This window comes from Wasmannia auropunctata, unplaced genomic scaffold, assembly GCF_000956235.1.
Source record: "Wasmannia auropunctata unplaced genomic scaffold, wasmannia.A_1.0 LD334474.1, whole genome shotgun sequence".
Classification (NCBI taxonomy): Eukaryota; Metazoa; Arthropoda; class Insecta; order Hymenoptera; family Formicidae; genus Wasmannia; species Wasmannia auropunctata.
In genome coordinates, this window is record NW_012028416.1 from 3,343 (window position 1) to 27,934 (window position 24,592).

Genomic DNA, 24,592 nt, shown 5'->3' on the forward strand with positions numbered 1-24,592 from the left:
TTCTTCAATAAAAAAAATAATAATAAAAAGGATAATTTTTACATTGTATTTTTTACAAAAAAATCAAGTTTAAAGAAATGAAAAGAATTGCTTATATATAATCATATATAAATGATTAAAAATATACATATAATTATATATAAACAATTTTTTCTCATTTCTTAAAACTTAATTTTTTGTAAAAAAAAAACAATGCAAAAATTATTCTTTGAATTATTTTTTACGTTTTCTTTTTATTACTATCAGTTTTCTTGTATCAAACGATAATTTTACAAAGAAAAGAAACATATATGAATATGTATGGACATATTTTGCATATAATTATGTATAATTATATATAATTATATATTTTTATATATGTTTATATATGTTCTTATATGAAAAATTTTTTACCGGGAACATATCGGAACTCTGCCTTTTTTTCTAGCAGAAGATAATATAATGTCTTATTTTAAAGGATCTTCGCACTGTTGCGATATGAGTAGCGATGTAGACACGGACACGGACGACTTGAAAGAAACCAGAGCGAAGATTCGCGACATAATTGGCAAATGGATTTCCTCATAAAAGTTTCTGTCAAATTTCCCACGAATACGCCGGTTGACGATTTCGAATGGGAGATGAATAAATGAAACGACGCTCTTTTTCGTTGTATTAATTGTGAAGCATTAGCAAAAAAAGTTATGTACAACATTTAGTATGCGTTCATAGTGCGATTCAAAATAATAGACATCGGTTAATACTTGTATTGCGTGGTTGTTATCTACATAATACAAAAATAAAATTATGTCATCTTAATACCAAGACTAATCTAAAATTCTGTGCTATCTCCAAAATGAATCTGTATCTCGTGATCCCGTGCTGTTTACATCTAGATAGAAAACGTATTCATAATAAGTAAAGAACATTAGAGATATATATGTATATCAATCGACTTCGAGCTTCCTGAAGGAGCCGCTTATGCCGCACATCGTGGTGTCGTTGGAACCCACGCTGGAACAACCGAATCCTTGCTTCAGCGCCGAGACCGCGCCTTCTCGTGCCTTCTCCGAGTACAGCTCGAGGCAGACGTTCATCTTGTCGTTGGTCAACAGTGACGGTGTCATTTTCAATAATTCTTTCCGCCACAGATCTGCATCGAGGGGAGGGTTCAGTTTATTATTTTTCACCTACGGTGAAACGCCGCACAACGTGATGTGCAACGCTCGGGCTTTGCTTTGTAAATACATATGCTCGTGCTGATCCATTAAAAAATGAGTCTTTCTGAACTGACAATTAAGGAACACACGGAAGTGTCCCCTTCCGATTTTAATGAACTTTGGACATATTAAAATACAGAAAATATAGGATAGGAACAATTTTTTATACGTACTTTTATATATATTTATACTGAGTCGCACGTTAAGGGGGTGATATTCAGCCTTGAAAAAAATCGTTTTTTTTCTCTTTCTGGGTAAAAATCACGTGAACCAAAGATATGAAAAAATGTTTTGAACAAAAATTTTACGACTTCAAATGCAATGACGTATTTTAATTTAAAAAAATCATTTTATTCACTACCCCCCACCCCAAACTTAATTTTCAAAAATTAAAATGCGCCATTGTAAAGCGCACTTAGAGTCGTAACTCAGATAACGCACGATATTCATAAAATGTCTACTTTGTACATCCTTAAAACGTTTTATGGACGTCCATAGGAGATCTGCGCTGTCTGGGTAAAACTTTCGTTTGAAACATTTTTTCATCTTTGACGGTTTACGTGATATTTACTCAGAAAGATAAAAACCGATTTTTTTCAATGCTGGATATCATCCCCTTAACATGCGACTCAGCGCGTATAAAAAATTGGTAGTATCTTATTTTTGTCTGTATTTTAACATATTTTAAGCTCATTAAAATTGAAGGAAGACATTTCCGTGTGTTCTCTTGTGAGATGTTTGAGGCCGAACGTTACAATCGCAGAAATTAAAAATAAATATGGTGCTTTTTGCTAAAAATTTCCTGTTGATCGCAATTGTGAAATTTCCAGATAAACTGATGCCGGTAGTAATGCATGACACACAGCCTGCAATCGAGGTCAATTACCGATCATCTCCTTCATGGGAATAGTACCGCCGTACTCCTTGGGCAGCATGCTCACGTCCAGCTTGTGATTAATAGCGTCCTCGAGGCTCGTGTAAAGCTTCACGCGACTCCTAATCTTCTCGGAGATCAACGACAATCCGAAGTCTAGGGCGAATTTTATGGAGGGATGCGAGTTGATGCCGTGAACCTCCTTGTGTCTCATCGGTACGGTACGCTGAAGCAAAAAACATTATAAAACATTTATTATATTATTTTATTATATGTATATGCGATGCCTTCTTCTTATGAAAATCGCACAATCACTACACACTGTTAAAAATGTTTGCGATTTCACAACACTTTTATTACATATGAATTTAGTAAATTTCTGATAATTGTAGTATTTTGCTTAAAAATTACGAATTTAGATTAACATTCGTGATTTCATGATAATGAAAGTTATATTTTTAATGCAATTTGTAAAAAAAAATATTCATGTTGTAAAACACAAAAAATTTTGCGATTTCACTTTTGATGCGCGTAAGGCATGGTGCGGTTCATTGTCAGTGTAGTATGTGTAAAGTGTCAATGTTGTAAAGTGTTGTAAAAATAGTGTTGCAAAGTCACAATTAAAATATTGTAAAATCACATCAAACATTTGGTTTGCGATTTTACAATAAAATTCTGTTGGATAAAAACTTCACACATTTTTTTTTTTGAAGTTTACAACAGAAAACTCTAACAGTGCACGTCATCAAAGACAGTTTTTCCGGGTTCAAAACGCTGACAAGAGATGATAAAAATCGAATAATTCACAGTTTTTCTTTCTTCTTTGCCAGTCTGTCAAGATATCGATATTATTCGCATGTTCGCGTTTTGCTGGAGATTGACAGATAATCAGTTTAAGAAGAAAATAACTCTCAGACACACACACATACACACGAAGCAACATGTCAAAATCTAGCAAATCCTTTGATTATAAGATATTGTCAAATAGGAAATAAATACCAGCGAACTGTAGTGCCAAAGCCAGGATTTACTGTGTCTCAGGTTTCCAATATGGACTAAATCTTAAAGAATATATTCTGCAGTCAAATTGACGACAATACCGGAGCAGATCTAACAATAGCAATGTGATGATAGATTGATATAACACATTCAGGATAGATCTGTTCACTGCAAAATATGTATTGTAGCATTTATGCAAAATGATTTTGCGAAGCGATTTATTGACTCTATGCAGTAATAAACTGCTTGGCCTTTGCTACCATCTGCCGTCAAGATGTTCAGTATTTGCTTACTGTTAATTGTCACTCTGTTATAGTATATTTTGCCGGCAAAGATTATTGACGAAAGTATGCTAACAGAATTGGCAGTAACAATAAAGTAGTATTTCCCATTTGCGGTCTTTCGACAAACAATATAATTTGTTGCCAACATTTGCAATTGCAGAGGAAGTTTCATATTTTTGTAACATTAAATTAACATAGATATACTCACAAATATAATCATGGTGTGTGAAATATTAGATAAACTATTGTATACATACTGCGTTCTATATTATTTTTAATGTAGAAAATCTTAATATAAATACATAAAAGTCATAAAATTAGCAATTTTATGCAAATTAGCAATTATATGAAAATTAAGCAATTATATGCAAATTAGCAATTACATCTTTAAAGCAATAACTACAATACATAATTACGCAAGCATTTATTAATAAATAATTTTCCTCATTTGTTTTTCCTACATTAAAGTAAAGTCCAGTTTAACACAATATAATTTGCGTCAGAATTTGAGAAAAAGAATTCTATTTACAATTTTATGTGTTGTGTAATACAGAAAACAATATGAATAATCAAAATTATAACTACTATATTATACTATAATGTTCTATTTTTATAAGAAAAGAAAAAACATACGTCTTGGTCGTGGTTCAAGTTACTTGTTTATTAATTAAATATAAGAAATATGCTTGTCTAGACATATCTAGTAAAATCCATTAATTACAAAAATATATATGCTCGTGCCGATGCATTAAAAAAAATTCTGAACTAATAATAAGATCAAACAATCACAGAAATTAAAAATAAATATATGGTGCTTTTCGCTCAAATTTTCCTGTTGATCGCAAACGTGAAATTTCAAGAAAAATTGGTGCTGATAATAATGCATAACACGGTAACAAAATTCTTTCTGAAGTACGATAATACGTTTTCTGAATATTTTTTTGCGCTGATTGTGAGCCGTTGGCAGGATTTGCTTAGGCCCTAGCACGTCAGGATTTTAAGTAAATTGGAATGAAAGGGGCCAAAAATAGTTTTTACTTTTAACATTTTTTTGCAACAAAAAGAAAACTAGTTTCTAAAAAACTCAACGGCATATGAAATTATAATTCAAGAACTTTCAAACAAACTTTCATGATCGTACACTTTTTTAAAAACTTTTTTAAAATTAAGTTATGACTATTTAAATTTTAGACTTTCTGTAAAATTTGCAAGAAAAATAAATACGTACTTATATATGATGTATGTGTGTGTGTTTTACACAGAAATCAGAATTCCATGGTTCGTCACTTCCTCAGTATTTAATAACTCTAAACTCTGTCATGTGTGTTTTATGTCATATGCTATTATACTTTTATTGTCAATTCAAAATGGTGGAATTATTGATTTCAAAGCGCTTTTCAAGCAATTTTTATCCCTGTTAGGTGTTTATAATTACGTGGCTATATGTCTGTGTATATATTATTAAATGTTACAAAAAGTCTAAAATTCGAATAACCATAATTTAATAAAAACAAGTCGTACGATCATGAACTAAAAGTTTGTTTGAAAGCTCTAGAATTATATTTTCAGATGCCGTTAAGTTTATTTAGAAATCAGTTTCCTTTTTGCCGCAAAAAAATGTTAAAAGTGGTCAAAAACATTATTTTTTGTTCCGTTTATTCTAATTTATCCTAATTTATTCCAAATCCTGACGTGCTAGGCAAATTCTGCCAATGGCATTGTGTTCAGCACAAAAAAAATCTTCGGAAAACACATCGCATTTCGGAGAAAAAAAATAGTGTCTTTTTGTCGCATTGTGTAATATGCATAAATTCTAAATTCTATAAATAATACCTAGATTTCGCTGATATGCATTTACACATGTTAATATCTTTAATAAGAGATTCAATTAACTTAAGTAAATCTTCAAATTGTTTTTTATTTAGTCTTAAAAAATTATTTTTTTATTTAATCTTAAAAAATTTTGATATATTATTAATTGGATGATGATTAAAAGTTTGTTATGTAGCATGTCAAATATACTTTGTTCTTTTCTGCATTTACAGCAAATACTTCTTTTACGTTTATGAAGTTTATTTCTACGAGCAGATTGCTATAATTTGTGATATTAAACTGTTATTATTGCGTTATCATTGAAAAATTATTATCCTCAATTCTCCGTATTTTTATTATATTTATAATATTTATATGTATTTCTTAATAACCATGTCATATTTTTTAATAACCCAATCGCATCCAAGAAAGAAACAATCAAATTTTCTAATTAGATACATAAAATTATAAATAAATTCTGTCTCAAATTCTGTTGCAAATTATTTTCATTGCATTACATAATATTTATATAATATATTATAATATATCATAGAATATTGTAGTCACAATTTTGACTGGAATAACATTAAAATTTTAGACTCAGAGAGATACCACAATAGAAGGCTAATATCTGAGATGTCGCATCTTTCACTCCAAAAGGAAAGGAATATTCCATTCAATTTACAAAGCGATACAGATTTTCTGTAGCGTATTCTTCAATATTGAACAATTTTGAATAGAAATGCTTTTATCACATCTTATTAATATCTTCTAAACAGTGTCTATTTTCACTTTTAATCTTTCCATGTGTATTATTTATTATATTCAGACAATCTTATTTTATCATTATGACATATTTCTGTACTTTATACGATTACTTGCGCTATTAGCATTCCGATTTTGACAGCCGATCAAGTGTTGCGTTCCTTATAATTTATTAGCCAGTTATTACTAAGTTCATCAGGTTTATCCATTGTTCTTCTATTTTATAATCTGACTAATCAAGCTAGACTAACCAATAGATGAATGCTCTCTTCTTTTTGTGCTATCTTGTTTTTTATTCTTTTGTTTTAATTTTATGATCTGTCTACGCAGTACTTTTATACTTTATTGCAATCTGGGAATTCGAGGAGATTCATATAAGACAAAATAAGCGATTAGCCAGTTATTACTAAGTTCATCAATTTTATCCATTCTTCTATTTTATAATCTAACTAATCAAGCTAGACTAATCAATAGATGAGTGCTCTCTTCTTTTTGTGCTATCTTGTTTTTTATTCTTTCGTTTTAATTTTATGATCTGTCTATGCCGTACTTTTATACTTTATTGCAATCTGGGAATTCGAGGAGACTCATATGAGACAAAATAAGCGATGAATATTAGCGGATTTCTTCTGTATATTGGATTTGAGATTTGCTGAAGATGGCCCGAATTAGGTCGAAAGGTTCAAGACCGATGTAAATTGGGATCATTTAATAAGAATTTTTCGCGCCAACAACGGTGTTGATTCTTAATAATTAGTTACCAATAATTAGTTACCTATCGTTATTAATTATAGTTCAATGTAGAATAATAAGTAAGTAAATAGATTCTATAAAATATTATAAATTAAAATAAAATTTGAAATCTCAATTTATATTTATATGCTGCTTAATGTTCATATATAAATAATTCAAGACTTTGAAGTCTGATTATATACATGCAAATAACATTCTCGACAAATTCATATTTAATAGATAAGAAACTATGTTCATCTTAAAATTTACATGAGTTTTCAGATACAACATTGCTTCAAACAAATAATGATTATTCAGCGTCACGATTATACGTTCGCGTACAAGTGCGACAAGCACTTCATTAAGTTTCACAGCTCAGCTGATGTTGAGTTTTGTTGCGTCAGTGAGTTTTTGTGCTTATCATGTGCACAAACAATGATAATAAATATAAATTACTACGAATTATATACTATAAATTTCTAGTTTATCATTTGTGATTATCATTCATAAGAAGTAGTTTAAGATGATATCTAATTAATTCAGTAATTTCATTTGCGGACATTACTATAAACAGGAAATCTGTAATAGCGGAACAATATTTGTAATAAAAGATAAATAAACTGTTTCGTACACGTTTCTCGAATCGATCAATATTAAATTCGTTTCTAACAAAGATAAAATTACCCTTACTTATCAATTTTTGCACTAATTGAACTAATGAAATACACAGATACGTAACATAATGGTAACTGCTCGATATACAAATTACGCACGATGTACAACAAGAGTTAATTAGCATCGCGGAAAATAGCCAATATTTTGATTTGATTTAGTAAGTTTTTTTTACATCTGTTTCTAAAGAACCTTTAGTTTTCTTTAAAAAGTTTATGTAATTTAAACAATAAAATGTTTATGCGAACGTAAATATACATATTTCTATAACTTATTGTTTAGACAGTAAACAGAATTAAGAAATCACGCTTAAAATAATTTATTAGAAATATATTTCTATCCTTCATAATTCCCCCCATTTTTCTTAATAAACCCTTTTTTAAATAGATTTTCTTAAATAATTAATTTTCTTAATTAGTCTTTTCAAATAGCTCTTTTAAGTCGATTCCGTAATAGGCAAAAGACATGAAATTGAAAAGCCGGCTTTTATGTCTTATGTTTTGAGAAACGTTATGAAATTTTGTTACGTGACATCGTCCTTGGTCCAGACTCGCAGCTGAATCGATGGGAATGAAACGCTCTTATGGAAATTTCAAACGTAATAGCTTGTCGTTTAGACAATATATACAGCAAAGATAAAAGAGGCATAAATTTGTATAATAAAATACTTTAGCATAAGTAGAATTAAATGAGGCAAATATTTATGAAGAATCTCACACGAGATTTAAAAATAACAAATTAAATATCACAAAAAATCATTACGTAAACGTTCAAAGGTTTATATTTGATTTTAAAACGTTTGAGTAAATTTGCAATAGTTAATAGCTCTCCCATTAGAGAGCTCGCAAGTAAAGAGAAGAATTAGAATAGGTTAATAGGTTTGGATTAAAGGATGCTCCCTGTTATTAGTATATATATAGTCAATTTACATCGAAAAATTTAATTTCACCCGTTAATCTTCTGCCTGTCTCATACATTCGTGGATTACGCAGCATATATTTGATCTTACCTCGCCATTTTTCACGATGCGCACTGCCTCTTTGGGAGTGAAAAGCGTCAGATGCGGGAAACTGACGCCGGCACCGTCGGCGAAATGCACGAAGCCGCGCACTTGATTCTCCTCGTCCTCCATCAGCGCCTCGTAGGTGATGGCGTGGATCTTGCACATGTCCACGTTCGTGTATTTGTGAGGATCAAATACGCCTTGGGCGGAAATTGCGTGTGTTTACGAACGATTAGTAAGTGAAGCGAACGCGACGTGAAGAGAAACGCCGAAAATTATTACGTTTAGACCCAGGTATCTTTCGTAAAACAGAAATATGAGTAGAATATCTTCATTATAAGATACTTTTTAACGATTTTTACTCTTTTGCAAAATAACTGTACGCTCTGTACACTGAGAGAAAAGTTTAGTATGAACAACCAAAATTTTGTTACTGATACCAAAACTATGTGTTGATATGTGACCAACTAAACTAACACGTCGATATTAATTCGTTGAATTTATTGAATAAAATTACCAAAATAATTACATTATTTTGTTGAACTTACTAAAAGAAAACTTATTTTGTAATTGCAACCCAATTTTATATTATTGTGTACAAAATGTGAGTAACCAAATAAAATTGTGTTGTTAAATCAAAAATTATACCAAATTTTGCTTATTTAATTATATATTTTGCTATTTTAACAAAATTTTAGAATAAAACTTGACTTTTGTGAATAATTCTCTGTTTTTGTTACCATTAGTATATCTTTTCTCTCAATGTAAATAACGACTATTCTGTTGAAACAAACAACTTAGCGGAGACCACGCAAAATTTTGTGATTCTACTTCAAAGTGTACACTAACTTTTGTTAGGTCCATATAATAATATTCAAGCGCATGCCTATACATAAAGTAACCTGTATAATATATAATGTACCTGGTCTAGCGATTATAACACGACGGCCTTTCGCATCGCGGCCAGGCGCAGCGAAGAGATATCTATAAAAGAAGAGATCGCGAACGGAGTTGCAGCGCGCTAACGGGCTAATCTCAAAAAAGTACTCACCCCAATGACAGTAACTCCTCCATGTTCGGCTCCGTGATGTCCAGTTTGTGGAACGCTACATGATACACCTGACGGAGCAGCAGGTATCTTTCAGTGGCCTCCTGGGCCATCGGGACATTGAATTTTTTGCATCGCAAGAATTTTAGTAAGAATCGTGCATCTAATAAAAGATGGCGAATTAGCCAAGCGTTCAATTATCGATACATACCGTGTGCAATTGCAGGCTCGAGGCTGCCCATTAGAATTTCTACGCGGCAAATCCATCAAGAATCTTACAAAATCGCGAAACGGCCACTTACGCACTTAATTACTTAATCTTAAAGTAACCAAAGAGAGAGAGAGTTTAAACATGCTACTTAAATTGCTGCGTTTTTCACAATGTCACGTCTTTCGTCGTAAATTGGCGAGGCCACATAATTTATCTTTACGCTAATATTCGCGTTGATTGCCATCTAATCATCATGATGATAGTAGCCTCACCGAGACGGCTATTCTGAATGCGCGGATTCATCTTGATCCAATTGCGCATCTGCTCGAGAGCCTGGTCCCTGGTGTTCTTGTCCTCTCTGAGCTCCTCCTTCGCTATCTTCTGCGTCTCCGCCGAGAGGGTGCACTCGTAATTGTCCTCGTCGGTTGCCCATTCGACTGCTCCCATCTTGCCTTTGTTCGAAAGACGTCAAAAGCGACTTATTTAAACTTACAGAGACCTGGAAACAGTGACATTTTTATATTTTTCCTGCGGAAGTTCTAAAATCGATTTTCGAGTTATACATCTTTTCCCCGCCGTATTTTTTTTTTCTAGTAAATAACGATGATTTCGAAAAAAATAAGCTACATGCTGAAAACGAAAGATAGATAGATATTAATCTATCTAATTATTAATTAGGTAGATATTTTTTCTTCGTGTGAGGAAAAAATATCTATTTAATTAAAGAAATGTAAAATTTTGAATTTTCTGGATACATTTATTTTTGTGTGTATATTGCATTTCTTAATAAAACGTATACGATATAACGATTCCTCTTTCAGAATTTTACAGCGTATCATTATTACGTGTTCAGCGTAAACTTGTTCTGAATCGATTCTGTTTACTACCTTCTCGTAATAATCTTCGATTTTAATTATGCAAGCGCGCGCGCGCGCGCGACGAGGCGTGCGTTTTCACTTTCTTCCGAATCGCCAGACGATACCGTTTGCTGACCGGCTGACACAGTTTCCGTTCAAAGTCGCGGCGGCCACGCGGCGGAGCTGCGTCAGGAAGAAAGGCGCCCGCCTCTTTCACTTCACGTTCGAGAAGAGATCGGCCGGCCGATCGAATAGGAATTCTCGGGCCTTTCGTCAGTAGCTGTGACATAACGATTAGCGCGGTACCATCGCGCTCGGGCCACGTGTTTTGAGCCGGGGCGCCGGAGCTGTGCACCGGCCCGTTTCGCAATCGCTTTCTCCGATTACGCAAGTGTTCGGTTGTTAACCCATCTTTGTTCACGCCGAAACAAACCGTCGTCGACTGCCGGGAGATGCGTCATTACTCATCTCGTCAACGCTACTTCACCATTTCCATGCCTCACAATTCCCTGCAGGCAGAGCAGATTCATCCATAGATGTCGATGTCTATAGACGAATCGATATCAAATTGATGTCTATAAATCGACGAATTTATGGACCAATCTGTTCTGCCTGGGTTGCCGAATCGTTTCGGGCAACGTTTATTGCAACATAAATTGACAGCCCGATTCTCAGCTCGCGACGCGAAGCGAGTCGAAGAAGTTGGAGAGTTGAGAGGCATCGCTATGCAAGAAATTGGAACGCTGTCTGTGTTTTGTGTAGCGAGAACCGTTTTACAATGGGTTTGACTGTTCGCTTTCTCCCGTCTAAAATAGATTTATTATTGAAAGAAATACATTGCCCGTTCTCTCGTGACGCTCTCCTTTCTACCACGCTCCAATCAAGCACCTCCGCATATCAGAGCGAGGGCAATTAGGGTTGTATAACTCTGTTGCAATATCGCGGCTTTACGTATCGCGAACGTAACGTGCAGGACCCACAAAAAGTCTTTAACGTAAAGAGTACGTAATATCCGCAAAGTTATGTCACCGTTCGTAGAATCGAGTTGAAGAGATAAAAAGCTTCGCCGGTGCGCAAACACGTGATCATATCTATAATACAAGCGATACGCATTGGATTTCAAGAGAACTGTTAATAGGAAAAAAAAAAAGGGAAAAGTAGCAATCATCGAATTGCCGTATATCTTTTACTGCCATATCGGTTGCGTACTACCGTGTTCGTTTTATTATACGATCGATCGAAACGTAATCGCGACAGCACACGCACAAAAGCCAGGCCGTGCCTGTGATTATGATGGAGCCGGTTAAGGGTATACACCGTCTTCTTCCGCGTAGAAAGTGCCTGCACTTACGGAGTCGCTATATAATACCCGCGGCTGAGCTTTCATCTCGCGAGCGTCGTCGGTCGCGCGCGTAAGAGCTTTTTTTCTTCTTCTTCGCGCGAGAATACGTTACGTCGATTGCATCACGCCGCGGTGTCCAGCCTTTCGTTTTTCATCCCGCTTGACGAGAAGAGATTTTACCGCTTATTACGGCGCGCGATATGATCATGTAACCGCTTATGCTTGCTCTCGTGTATTACGACGATTATGTCACGGAGATTACGATCAGTTAACTCTCTTGTGATCCGTACACGACGAACGAGATGCCGAGTGTTCTTGCGCCGATCTCGCGCTCTCTTTCCGATGTCCGAATTAATTCCGTCGAATTCGCCAATTTGTCGGAAAACGCGCCAATGACGATTCGCATTTCGCGTTCCATATTCCCGACCTTTAGTATAACGTCTCGGCCTTTACGACCAAGGACGAGACAAGCCGCTCCGAAGATCGTCGCGCGATTGAAATTCGCGCGACGTTAATCGATTCGACAAATTATTCCGGCGAACGTGATTGGAAAGTCTAACGCTGACGTCACGGACAATGTCATTACGTCGTTGACGTTGATAATTATGACTTTCAACCCTTTCGCGCGATGTGATTCGCGATTTACATGGCTAAAATATTAATACTGATTATTTCAAGCGATTTAGCCATCCTTTAATTTCAATGAAAGAAAAGCTCCACTTGTCGAAAAGTAATAACAAATTTGTAATTTAGTAAAAATTACATTTACACATTATAGTCACATTACTCGCATAATTTTTTTGAACGTAATTACCCCGCGTGTACTTTATATTCCAATATTATATTTCAATTTTTATTGTTCTCTTTAATAATTTACAATTAAATAAAAAGTTGATAATATTTAATATATTTTTCAAATAAAGACAGCCAAAGTTCTTCTTTAATTGTGAAACAATGTTTGCAGTATATTCAATTAACTAAATTTTATGTTGTGAATTTAGTTAAATCTAATAGATTTTTTTTCTAAGGCTTTGAAATGCATTTTACATAACACGTTATAAATACGAAATTAAAATATCATGCAAAAGAATTAATTATTATATGAATTATGTATTTTTAATTAGAAATCTTTATTAATGTTTTGAATTTAATCTTGAATCTTTAGAACAGAATATCATGCGTTAATTGTCTTGATTATAATTATGCTAAAGCGTATCAAGATCTAATGAAGCGGATAAAGATGAAAATCTTGTCTATTTTTAGCTTAATTTCTCAAAATTTTTTTCATTATTATTCGCATTTGTGAAGTGTTAAAAAGTACCGAAGCAATTGTAATTTCGTTTAACATCTACAGGGAAAAAATAGGCAATCTCCCCAGACAAAGGACCAGACACAAGAGTAAATATATGCCCAGACAGCACGAAGTCTAAAATTGACGCATAAGACGACTTTTAGACATCTTTGAAATGTCTTTTAGACACTTCTGCGAGAACTATCGAAAAAATGTTTAAAAGATGACTAAAAGACGTGTTATGCATCGATTTTAGACTTTGTGTTGTCTGGTTGCGCTTAGTAAATATTATGTAAATTATAATTTTTAAGTCCTACTTTCACGCTTACTCAATCTGCTTGTCGAGGAACCGCGCGAAACCGAAGCGGGCGGCGGGGATCTATGTCTTAAGCACTATCCTAGAGAGGTATCCTATACGATTATGTGAACGTACTCCGATCCGTAGTGCCCCAGGTGCACACTTGGAAGCGACTGCCCCACTCCCGCTGGTCGATCGCTCTTTTATAATTTCCAGCCCGATCGCCCTTCCTTCCACACCGGCTCTTTTTTTTTTCCAATCGCGAACGAGCGTGTCCTCGCGGAGCCACCGCGAATCCTTCGGGGGTACAAGCTAGGTGTCCTCGCCTTTGTTTCTGATGCGGCGACGCGACGGAGCGCGAATCGAACGCTCCGTAAATCCGACTTTCCCGTAAAAGCTCCGTCGAAGGTGAACTCGTGGACTGCGCTAGATCGCCGCTCTTCTATTCTCTTTTATAGATGCGTAAATAGCGTGAGTCCACAGACTGCGGCGGTACTATCAGTTTCGTAATGACCCCCGCGGCCGCTGTATATGTACGTTTCGATCCGGTTCCGGTCGATGATCGTCTTCTCGGCCGTCGACATACTTCCCGGCTGGTTCGACCGGTTAAACGAAGGTGAATCTGATCGCAAAAAATATCTTGCATTTTGCAGAGTACCTGATCTAATTGCATATTTTTGAACACTGAGAAAAGTCTGGTAAACAGCTATACCAAATGTATTGAGTATATTAAATGTACACGGAAAGAACGACGATTTTGTTGAAAGATCTAAACATTTTGTCAAAAACAGATCTGAAAATAATTTTTTATTACATCATCGAAATAATTTGTTGGAATGTTAAAACTGATAAGCATTGCTATAAAACGTTTTGATATTCTAGCAATCATTTTGACTTTCGCACAAAATTATTTTGATTATTGAACAAAAATTATTTTCAGATCTGGATTCAGCAAAATTGTTCTTTCCGTGAACGATTAATAAGGTTGCTCGCTGATATGCTGGGAAAATGTTAATTGCAGAACGCAGAATAAGAACTGGAACGGCTTAAAAAAAAAATGAATCTGTCAATTGCGTGAAGATAAAATTTGATGTCGTACAAGAAAAAAACAATTTTGCTGAATCCAGATCTAAAAATAATTTTTGCTCAATAATCAAAATAATTTTGTGCGAAAGTCAAAGCGATTGCTATAATATCAAAACGTTTTATAACAATGTCTATCAGTTTTAACATTCCAAGAAATTATTTTGATGAATCAACAAAAAATTATTTTCAGATCTGTTTTCAGCAAAATTTTTAGACCTTTCAACAAAATCGTTCTTTCTGTGTACAATTGAGGCAGAGGTGATGATCACGCTCGAAGAGAACGCAATCTTATTGTCTCCACGTAGCAAGATATCCTGACACTTTGTTCACCCAGACGAAGTTTAATTTTAAAATTAGGACATGAGACGTTTTTAAGACGCCGCGTCTTCTGGAGCGTCGTCTTTTAAGACGATTTACGTCCACGTACATTTTGGATTCTGTATTGTTTAGGTTGTTAATTCGATAATTCGTCATTGCATAGAACACATTCTCAAGTCTGGGGGGGAAGCAACTATTATACTATCCGGTGTCATCAAAACGGATGTGAGAAATGACGTTCGGTCAATCAAGCTGAAAATTGTCGGGTCGCATTCGCGTTTCATCTTCGGCGACACCCCTGCAGCAGCTTACTTAACGGCGACCGAGGTAGTCACGTGCGATGGCGTGCAAGAGGATGTCTGCAGTGTCGCTAATCTTGGCGAATCGTTAAAAAGGGGCGAGTCAAGCAAGTAGGTTCCGTTCCGATATAGACAGGAAACGTTTCGCGGGATCTTCAGTTTCGCGATTTCTTCAGGGGTTAAGGGGGGCGGGAGGAGGGAAGGAGAGGGGGAGAGCGACAGGGATCGCTATATAATAAACTAATCATACGTTTTCGTGAACATATACATACATGAACTTTCTATTTCCCGTCGCGGGACATTCGCGGAGGTAAAAGGGGGCGAATTGTAAGTGCCGCGATGTAATACACATATAGTCTTTGCGTGTTACAGGACGAACGTAACTTCTGACTAGTTGCGTCACATCTTCATCGGTGCACGTAAGAGGCGAATGAGAGATACCTTTTTTCTTTCTTTTTTTGTCCTGCCAGACGTAACGTCACGAAGCAAAAATTCTAACATCGATTGATCCGCCTTTTTTTAAGTTGCGTCACAAGGAGATCACATAATGGCTTAATTAAGGGAGGGAAACAGGTGGACTATAACGAAGATTAAGATCGAATCTTGACGATTAAATAATCTCGTGTATATTGGAAAAAGTAACTGGTAAATGCTAATGTGTACAAAGTTCGTTTACAAAATATTCAATTCACTTCCGCGTCCGTCAGTCGACCGCAGCTTGCAACATCTGAATTACTAACTATATGGGGTAGTGTCTCGCGCTAGAATTACTAGCAATTACACTTTCAACGCTTTCACTCATCTATCCTCTACTTCTTCGCTCGAAAATGTGTATTTACAGAAATATTACATCTTATTACGTTCTAATATTATAACATTTGTAATAACATGATAATTATACAATATTATATTATAATAACGTATTATTATAATATACTATTTAATATTACTATAATTATCATATTATATAATATTATTTATATCACAAAATATAACATTATAAATGTATGATATGTGTTTTAACCTTTACAAAAATCATCATTTTAAGTTGCTACACAATCAATCATTTCCTTTTTTTTAAAGTCATAAGAATAAAATAACAACTTTGATTTGTCCGTAATCTAAATAGTACATAATAATAACTGCTACAAATTAAGACATAGATTGAGTCAAATATAATTTCAAAAAATACAAGTGGCAAGATCTTTGAAAAAACGCGTCTATCCTAAGATCATAATATTTAATATAAATTGAGGACATTTAATTTTGTAACGCTTAAAATATTGTCTTAGTAGTCTTTCTTTCAAGATTTGGCACTTAATTCTTTCACAACTTATTCCTACAGAATATTTATAGCTAAACTTATAGCTACAGAACGATGTAATTCAGCACACAGATATTCCTTCTTTCACCTCTTGGAAAACATTTCACTTATATGCTTACTTAGAAATAATTACTTATTGCTAAGGGGGAATGAGGAAAAACGAAATACAATCGAGCGACTTTTCGATTGCATAAGAGCGATCGGTGGTAACGGCGTAACGTTTACAGTTCGGGCATAACGTGTCGTTATTTAACGTACGCAAAATCACGGTTGGTTACTCGCTTACAAATCGTTAGGAGTCTAAATACGATTACTGAAAGAAAGCTTCAGAGTCCGCGTTATTACATGTATACCGCAAGCCTTAATCCACGTACGTTCGCTTAACCGCGTGCCGATTACGCGTTTCACCGGACGCAAGCGATACGATAGCGCACATCATCACCCACGAAAATCACCGCTCGTCTTCGATATCCGGAAGTGATGCATACGAAAATCATTTCATCGTGCGTCCGAGCCGACGCGACGGACCGTGAACATCATATTTGCGTCCAAGCTGGCTTTCACCGATGAAATTGGAACCGCTCCAATCTCTTTCCATAAATTATCGAAATTACGCCCTGCGATGAAAACTCGACGAAGAGGATCGACCGACAATTTAACTAATCTGAGCGAAAACGTGATTGAAGTAACAAATTGCCTGACACAGCGCGTATCTTTTCTCTATGTACGTAACTCTCGATTACAATATTGTGATAATCTTAAAAGATAATTCTTAGATAATTTTAACAGGTGGTTCCTACCGAGCGAGTATATACTTTCTGTAAGTATAAATACATTTTAATATATAAATATATAAGTATACTTTGGATCCAATTGTTCCAAACGAAAATCAGACCATGCAACACAATGAAGTATTTATACTTCACTATAAGATGTAACGCTGCAATTAAATAAAAGTCAGACGCCTCGTCTAAAAATATGGTGGAATGTTTCCCTGCCTCGAATGAAGTCTCGCTCCAGACCAGATGGGTGAAGTCAACATCCGCGTCCACAGAATTGTCTTTGGCTTACCCGCAGAAGTATATATTGAAGAACCAGATATAGGACTTTTCTTCCAGTTTTAGATGAGCGGATGATTTCCAAAACTACCTACAAAAGTGCCTTCCGAAACTACCCAGTTTCAGAACGTAATTCTATGGATAGTTTCGGAAGCCGTTCACTTATCTCTGGAAGAGAAGTCCAATACCTGGTCCATCAAAATATAGTGGAATGTTTCCTTGCCTCGAATGAAGTTTCGCTCCAGAACAAACGGATGAAGTCAACATCAGCATCCACAGAAATGCCTTTGGACCTACTCACACAAGTGTCTCCGAGCCTACCCACAGAAGTGTTCGAACTATCCAGTTTCGCACGCACTTCTGTGGGTAGTTTCGGAGGCATTTCTGTGGTCGCTGATGTTGTCATCCGTCATCCGTCTGGTCTAGAACGAGACTTTATTCGAGGCACTTTGCAAGCATCCCACCATATATTTTTAAAGGATGAGATGTCTGACTTCTGTTCGGTCTTGGACGAGCGGACGACTACCTTCGAAGTACTGTCGGAATGTTTCTCCTTCATAGTTTCAGAGGGCGAGGTGTTTGACCTCTGTTCGGGTCTCGGATGGAGTAGATGACTTTCTTTGAAATACTATCGGAATGCTTCTCCTTCTTAATTTCCGAAGCGTCTGACCTCTATTCAGTTTCGGAATGAACTATACCGAAGATTATACGGATATGAGATGGACTATAACAAAGATTAAGATCGAATCTTGATGATTAAATAATCTCGCATATTGGAAAAGTAACTGGCGAATGCTAATGTGTACAAAGTTCGTTTGCAAAATATTTAATTCACTTCCACGTCCGTCGGTCGAGCTTGCAACATCTGAATTACTAACTATACAGGGTAGTGTTTCGCATCAGAACTACTAGCAATTACACTTTTAACGCTTTTACTCATTTATCTTCTATTTCTTCGCTCGAGAATGTTTATATTTACAGAAATATTATATGTTACTATAATATTATATTATTACAATTTGCTATTGTAATCTGCTCGTATAATACTTGTGATCTCTTATACAAGAATCAGCAGATTCGCAAACATAGTACAGATTTTGGGAGCGCGGTTGAATTAACAAAATGCATTCCTGACCACGAAGAATTGTACAATATAATATTATAATAATTTATTATTATAATATTATAATATTGCACAATTCTTCCATGACCATGAATTCATTTCTTCAACTCAACGACGGTGTTCGCAAAATCGGTGCTGTGTTTGAGAATCTTTTGATCCTCTAACAAGAGAATCAAAATCAAAATCACAAGTAGTGTAGATCTCAATAGCAAATCGTAATATAATTATAACGTAGTAAGATATGATATTTCTGTAAATACAAATTTTCGAGCGAAGAAGTAGATAAGTGAAAGCGTTAAAAGTGTATCATCATCTAAATAATACATAATAATTGCTACAAATTAAGACACAGATTGAGTCAAATATAATTTCAAAGACTACAAGTGGCAAGATCTCTGAAAAAAATGCGTCTATTCTAAGATCAAAATATTTAATATAAATTCAGGACATTTAATTTTGTAATATTTAAAATAAATAAAATAATCAATCTACTTTATTTCCAAACTTAATTTGTTTAACTTGTTTTGATTAATTGATTATATAGCAACTTAAAATGATTTTTTTAAAGGTTAAGATATGTATAATACATTTTAAAGGTTAAGATATGTATAATACATTTATAATTATAATAGCATATTGCTTCAGGAAATTCTTCCTTATGACGTCGACGATCTGCCAACGTCCGTGCCACCGTTGAGGGCTATCACCTTCATGGAAGACATCACCTATAAGATACTCATACAGATCGTTCTCATCGTTCATGACTTTCAGCAATCCATTAGATTAAAGGCATGGCGGAGATAATTTTTTTTTAATTAAAACTTGTTTAATATACATTTAATTATAAATGTGTTATACAAGTGTTATACATTTAATTATAAATGTGTTATCTTAATCTTTAAAAAAAATCATCTCCGCTCGTATTTTTAATAATTGCTGAAAACCATGAACAATCTGTGTGAATATCTTACACGTGACACATCATGAAAGTAATAGCTTTCGTTGGTGGTACAGGCGTCGGCAAATCGTATACTGCAGTTAATATTTTCATTGCATTTAATATCATTCCAAGAAATGCTTCCATAAAAATTTACAAATTAAAGCTCTGTTTTCGTAAACGCGGTTTTTGTAATATAAATAAGCATCTACAGCTGCCTTGGTGTAAACAAAGTCTACGTAAACATTCCCATTTAAATTACTATCACTACTACAGACAACGTTCGTGGCTCCAAACTCGTTTAAATTTTTCATTATTTCCTGATAAAATTGTAATTCATAATAAAGATCATCGTTTATCCGGATATCTGTTGCATTAATTTTTCATGAAATATGTAAACATATTCAAAAACAAAAGTCAATTGCTTATGTAAACATTTGGTGATTGAAGGGACACTCATCTGATGCCGGTCTTATATGTAGGTATATATAAAATATTAAATATTTAAATAATTTAGAGAAATACCCATTTCACTAAAATATTTAAATATTTAATTTTTTTAATATAAAAAAGACTAACATCAGATAAGTGTCCCTTCAATCATAAACATTTACATAAGCAATCGACTTATGTTTTTGAATGTTTGCAATTTACATGAAAAAGAAATACGATAGGTATCCAGACGAACTCATACAGTAGATAAGTTCAACAAGTTTGAATTTACAAAAATTGTTTGTAGTAACGACGATATATTAATGGGCAACGTATACATTGATTTTATTAGCACTAAAGTCGCTGTAGACGCATACTTACAATAATCGCGTCTACAACGACGAATTTTTAATCTGTAAATTTATAAATAACACTCCTTGGAGTGATATCAAATAACAATATTAACTATACCTATACTTTCATAATCCGACTTTATCTAATGGACGTGTTTGACATTATTAATTCTCCCTTTTATGTCGATTGTATATGATTTGCCGGCGTCTGTGCCACCAACGAGACATTTATATTAATAACCGAATTGTACAATATTTCATGAACAATCGATGCAATAGAAACCCGGAAAAATTTGCTTATCTTCATGATAATACTATTATTATAAATGTATTATACATGTCTTAACTTTTAAAAAAAGTCATCTAAAGTTCCTACATAATCAATTAATTGTCCCTTCTTTTTTTTTAAGTCATAAGTACAAAATAACTTTGATTTGTCCGTAATTTAAATAATACATAATAATCGCTGCAAATTAAGGCATAGATTAGATATAATTGAAAAGAGACCCGTCTCTTCTAAGATGAAAATATTTAATATAATTTAAAGATTTAATTTTGTGACATTTAAAATAAATAAAATGATTAATGTACCTTTTTTTCTCTGATCAATTGAACCTGCCTGTAGGCCCCTTTACAACCGGCCTTGTTTCTTATCAGAATATTGAGAATATTATCGAACTGACTTTCACGGATTACTAGCTTACTCTTTTCTATCGCGTCCGCAATGCACATCTTCAAGGCGTCCTTGCTCAAAGGCTCGTAGGAAATAATTTTAAGGTTATTCTCAGGTAGTCCAATTCCGAGGATACGGTTTCGTATTTTGAACGCATCGCCGAAGTCGTCGCGTCCCTGTTGCAAACAACCGTCCTCCATCTGATCGAAATTGAAAACGGCCAGTATGGTCATGAGACGATCCTTATATTCCTTTCGGCGTGTGTACAGAAAGTGTGTGACATCGTTCAAATCGTGCTCCCTCAGGTTCTCCAGGACGATTAGATTTGGGTACAGCAAAGGAAGGTTGATCTCCCAGATGTTCTTAATTGGCCGGTAATACGTACGGATAGCGTAGTGCCTCGAGAAATTTCTCCTTATTATGTCGACGGTATATGACTTGCCGACACCTGTACCACCAACGAGGGCAATCACTTTCATGGAAGGCGTGTCATGCGTAAGAAAGTCGCACAAATCGTTCACGGCTTCCTCATGGCCGTAAATCCGTTGTTTCAGTTCGACAACGGCGTTTGCAAAATCCGTGCTGTGCCTGCGAATCTGCTGGTTCTCGTGTAAAAGAATAGAAATAAAAATTACAGACATTGCCGACAGCAGCAGAAACACGACAGGTTTGAAGTAGTTCATCTTGTAATCTTGTGGACGCGCGTCGCGGTTTTCCGCACCACGTTTATTAGACGAAGGCACGGCGGAGTTGGTGGACGAAACAGATTGGAATGCGTGGTCTTTAGTGATAAACCTCGTACGGAGAGCCCTTCTCTGTATTGGCACACGCGTAGGTTCAGTTTGTGTTCCCAGACTTGCAAATTCCTTTCTAAGCATCACTGGCAGTTTGCTGTACTCTGTATTTTCACTCGACGAGGCAGAACAATCAACTTCCATAGGTTCCCATCTCCCAGCATCATCATCTTCTATTGCCGTAGTTATCACAGTGAGTGATTCTTCAATACTCATGCTGCAAATAATATTTTACTAAATATTTAATTCAATTATTTAATTTTAGCATTACATCGTAAAAATTGACTGTTGATATTGACTGCACATGCCACGTTCAAATTAAATTCAGCTTTACATTCACTTATATTTTACGGCTTCAATTAACAGTAAATTAAAATAATAATTAAGAATTAAATAACAAAATTAAATTTTAATTTTCATTAATTAAATTTAAATTTAAATTAAGGCTCTTATGAATATAATTTAAATTTTATATAGATAGGGAGCTAATAAAGTGCTAAGTATTTTTATAAATTATATTATATTATGACATCGTATAAATGTGACTGTTAAGTTGTCTACTTGATATGTTTGATATTAGTATTCTAATAACAATATTGTCTTATCTCGGACAATACGTTTCAACCTCTTCGTCGATCATCATCAGTGGTTTCTGATATTGAAAATATAGAAGGAAAAAAGTCGCTGTCACAGTTAAATCACACATTTACCAACATGACTCGAAGAATTTTAATTTTTTTTTTACAAATTCAAAGAATAAGTTTGTAACAAAAGAACAAGGAAAATAAAAAAATTACAATAAATTATACATTGGTGGTCCCCCCACACAAACAACCGATGCAAGGAAACCGGATAACAGGAAACCCTACTGTGGGTTAACCAGATAATAACGAGGGAGTATAAACAATTATAATTTGTGTTATAATATTTAATTATAACACTGGTGATGATCGGTATTAAGAGGTCGACACGCCTGTTAGATAAGACAATATTAAATTAATATTAGAATATATATAATGTCAAACATATTGAATAGACAACTTAACAGTCATATGATGTCATAATATAATTTAATTTGCAAAAATAACTCATTAGCTCTCTATCGAGATAAAATTTGAATTATATTCATAACCCTTAATTCTAATTTCAATTTAATTATTTTTACCTCATTAGCTCTCTATACGAAATTTGACAAAGAAAATTTAAATTCATTTAATAAAGAAATTTAAAGTTTGATGCGATTAATGTAACAAAGCTTCTTTCACGTGCTTTGAGGATTTACTCAATATTAATGATTTATTGCGACATATAAGACTGATAAGAGCGAGATAATTAAATAATATGGCACAAAAAAAACAGATATCTACAAAAGGAAATTAGCGAGATTGCTACTACAATGCCTAATACTAAAAAAAAAAAAGGATTCTTCTGCATCCCCGAATATTTCGCAACTGTTTGATTTGATTTTATCAAGCAACAAATTGTTGTAATCATAAAGAACTCACACAGTTCCATTATCTTCAGTCTGAGATGAGCAAGATGAGTGAACGGCTTCTGTAGTATTGTCTGAGCGAGTCTCCTTCCTAGTTTCCGCTTTTTTCTTATTGCCGTGGGAATTATCCTTTTCTTGTGGCATAATTTCAAGGATCCAAGAGATCTGCAAAAGTACGTTAATAAAGATAACCTACAAACCGTAGTAACGGTCAACATGTTGACAATGTGCTCTGTCCCGCGCAAATCGAGCATTCCGCGTGATTCTTTCGTCCAAAAGATTTTAATCTAACGTTCGTTTACCTTTGATATACTCGTAAATGATTGCAACTCGGAGAATCAGCTTAAATCAGCACGATCGACTATCACAGCGTGTAATCGGCATACAAATAATGAGCGAGGAAAGAACGGAGTGTAACGAGGGTTCTCTCAACTGCGGCGGACTCGAAACGTAACTGAAGCGCGAGCCGACGTTGTAACCGCGGTGTGACTTTGCTATAAAAACTTTAAGCGTCCCGAACCCACTTTGGACGATGATCATGTTCAAAACACGTGTCATCATCCGCTCGCCTCGAGTTGTCAATGAAAACATTAACCGATTAAGCTCCCCCGATCATTGAATTGCGCCCGCGTCTCTTCAGTTTCCTTAAATGGATTTGGTAATTATTCTATTAGCTCCACTTACCCTACGATTTTGATGAAATCAGGCCCATTTTTGCACGAAACGAACGACTCCCAGGCAGAAAAAAAACACTGAAAACAGCCAGTCGTTGCCACGCGACGAAGGGACTGGAGCTGGAGAACGGAACGAGGAATAGGAATTTAACCTATCAGAAAGGCGTACTGCGGAATACGTGATGGGTTGAAATCCTTGGCTGCGTTCCGCCTCGCGCAAGATTATTTTATCCTTGTTGCTCGCTGAATGTTAAACAAGGATAAAATGATACGTCATGCGGATCATGCGTGAAACGGGAACGTGGCCTCAATCCGAATGCCGACGACGTAAAGCCGAGCCTGCCGAGCAGAAGCCACGGGCAGTAGCGTATTTACCCATAAAAGGCCTTGGGGCGCCGAAGCGCCACTGAGGCGCCACAAAAGAATAGAAATATTTTTGAAGGAAAGAGCTGCAAAGTGACTTTATAAAAAAAATGTTCTAAATTTTAATTATTTGTCCCTCGTTTCTAAACGCGTTTCAGTTTAAGAGATATTAAAAATGTTAATTAATTATTTAATTATTGCTTATTTTTATTTATTAGAGAGGAGCTAGATTGGAGCGCTCGATGGCAAATTCCTGGGCGCAAATTTTATAAGTGCGGC

The 24,592-nt window shown here is 34.8% G+C and overlaps 3 protein-coding genes across 8 annotated transcripts in view; 1 reads left to right on the forward strand and 2 right to left on the reverse strand.

Annotated features, from left to right (window-relative positions):
• The window catches only part of LOC105458659 (putative serine protease K12H4.7), a 4,074-nt gene extending 3,276 nt beyond the window's left edge, over window positions 1-798 (forward strand). Inside the window, exon 4 of one of the 2 annotated variants that reach the window (XM_011704133.1) lies at window positions 401-798. The gene's annotated coding sequence lies outside the window, so the exon portion shown is untranslated. The remainder of the gene's footprint in view (window positions 1-400) is intronic. The other variant, XM_011704134.1, reaches the window with a different exon arrangement.
• Window positions 1-13,809, reverse strand: part of LOC105458657 (clavesin-2-like) — a 15,699-nt gene extending 1,890 nt beyond the window's left edge. The window contains exons 1-7 of one of the 3 annotated variants that reach the window (XR_975560.1): window positions 13,523-13,809; window positions 9,872-10,098; window positions 9,392-9,551; window positions 9,263-9,324; window positions 8,347-8,540; window positions 2,086-2,299; window positions 360-1,132 (exon numbers count right to left, since the gene is read on the reverse strand). Coding sequence is in view for 2 of the 3 variants with exons in the window: in XM_011704130.1 (XP_011702432.1) it covers window positions 927-1,132; window positions 2,086-2,299; window positions 8,347-8,540; window positions 9,263-9,324; window positions 9,392-9,551; window positions 9,872-10,046 (1,011 nt within the window). In the remaining variant the exon portion in view is untranslated. The other 2 variants (XM_011704130.1, XM_011704131.1) reach the window with 2 other exon arrangements.
• Window positions 13,810-18,285: 4,476 nt separating this feature from the next.
• Window positions 18,286-24,294, reverse strand: LOC105458661. 3 transcript variants are annotated; one of them, XM_011704136.1, is made up of 3 exons: window positions 23,961-24,294; window positions 23,290-23,441; window positions 18,286-22,001 (listed from the first exon to the last, which is right to left on the reverse strand). In XM_011704136.1, the coding sequence occupies exons 2-3, from the start codon at window positions 23,418-23,420 to the stop codon at window positions 20,900-20,902; spliced, it is 1,233 nt and encodes a 410-aa protein (XP_011702438.1). In that variant the 5' UTR covers window positions 23,421-23,441; window positions 23,961-24,294; the 3' UTR covers window positions 18,286-20,899. The 3 variants fall into 3 exon arrangements, with proteins under 3 accessions (XP_011702438.1, XP_011702437.1, XP_011702439.1); XM_011704135.1 differs by lacking the exon at window positions 23,961-24,294 and adding an exon at window positions 23,579-23,940; XM_011704137.1 differs by lacking the exon at window positions 23,961-24,294 and having other exon boundaries at window positions 23,292-23,374.
• Between the last annotated feature and the right edge of the window lie 298 nt (window positions 24,295-24,592).

What these genes read in the sequence shown, in the direction of transcription:
- LOC105458661 (XM_011704136.1), bottom strand. Translation starts at nt 23,420, where the DNA reads ATGCCACAAGAAAAGGATAATTCCCACGGCAATAAGAAAAAAGCGGAA. An exon ending in ACTGAAGATAATGGAACTGT is followed by an intron (nt 22,002 to 23,289) that starts GTGAGTTCTTTA and finishes TATTATTTGCAG; the next exon opens with CATGAGTATTGAAGAATCAC.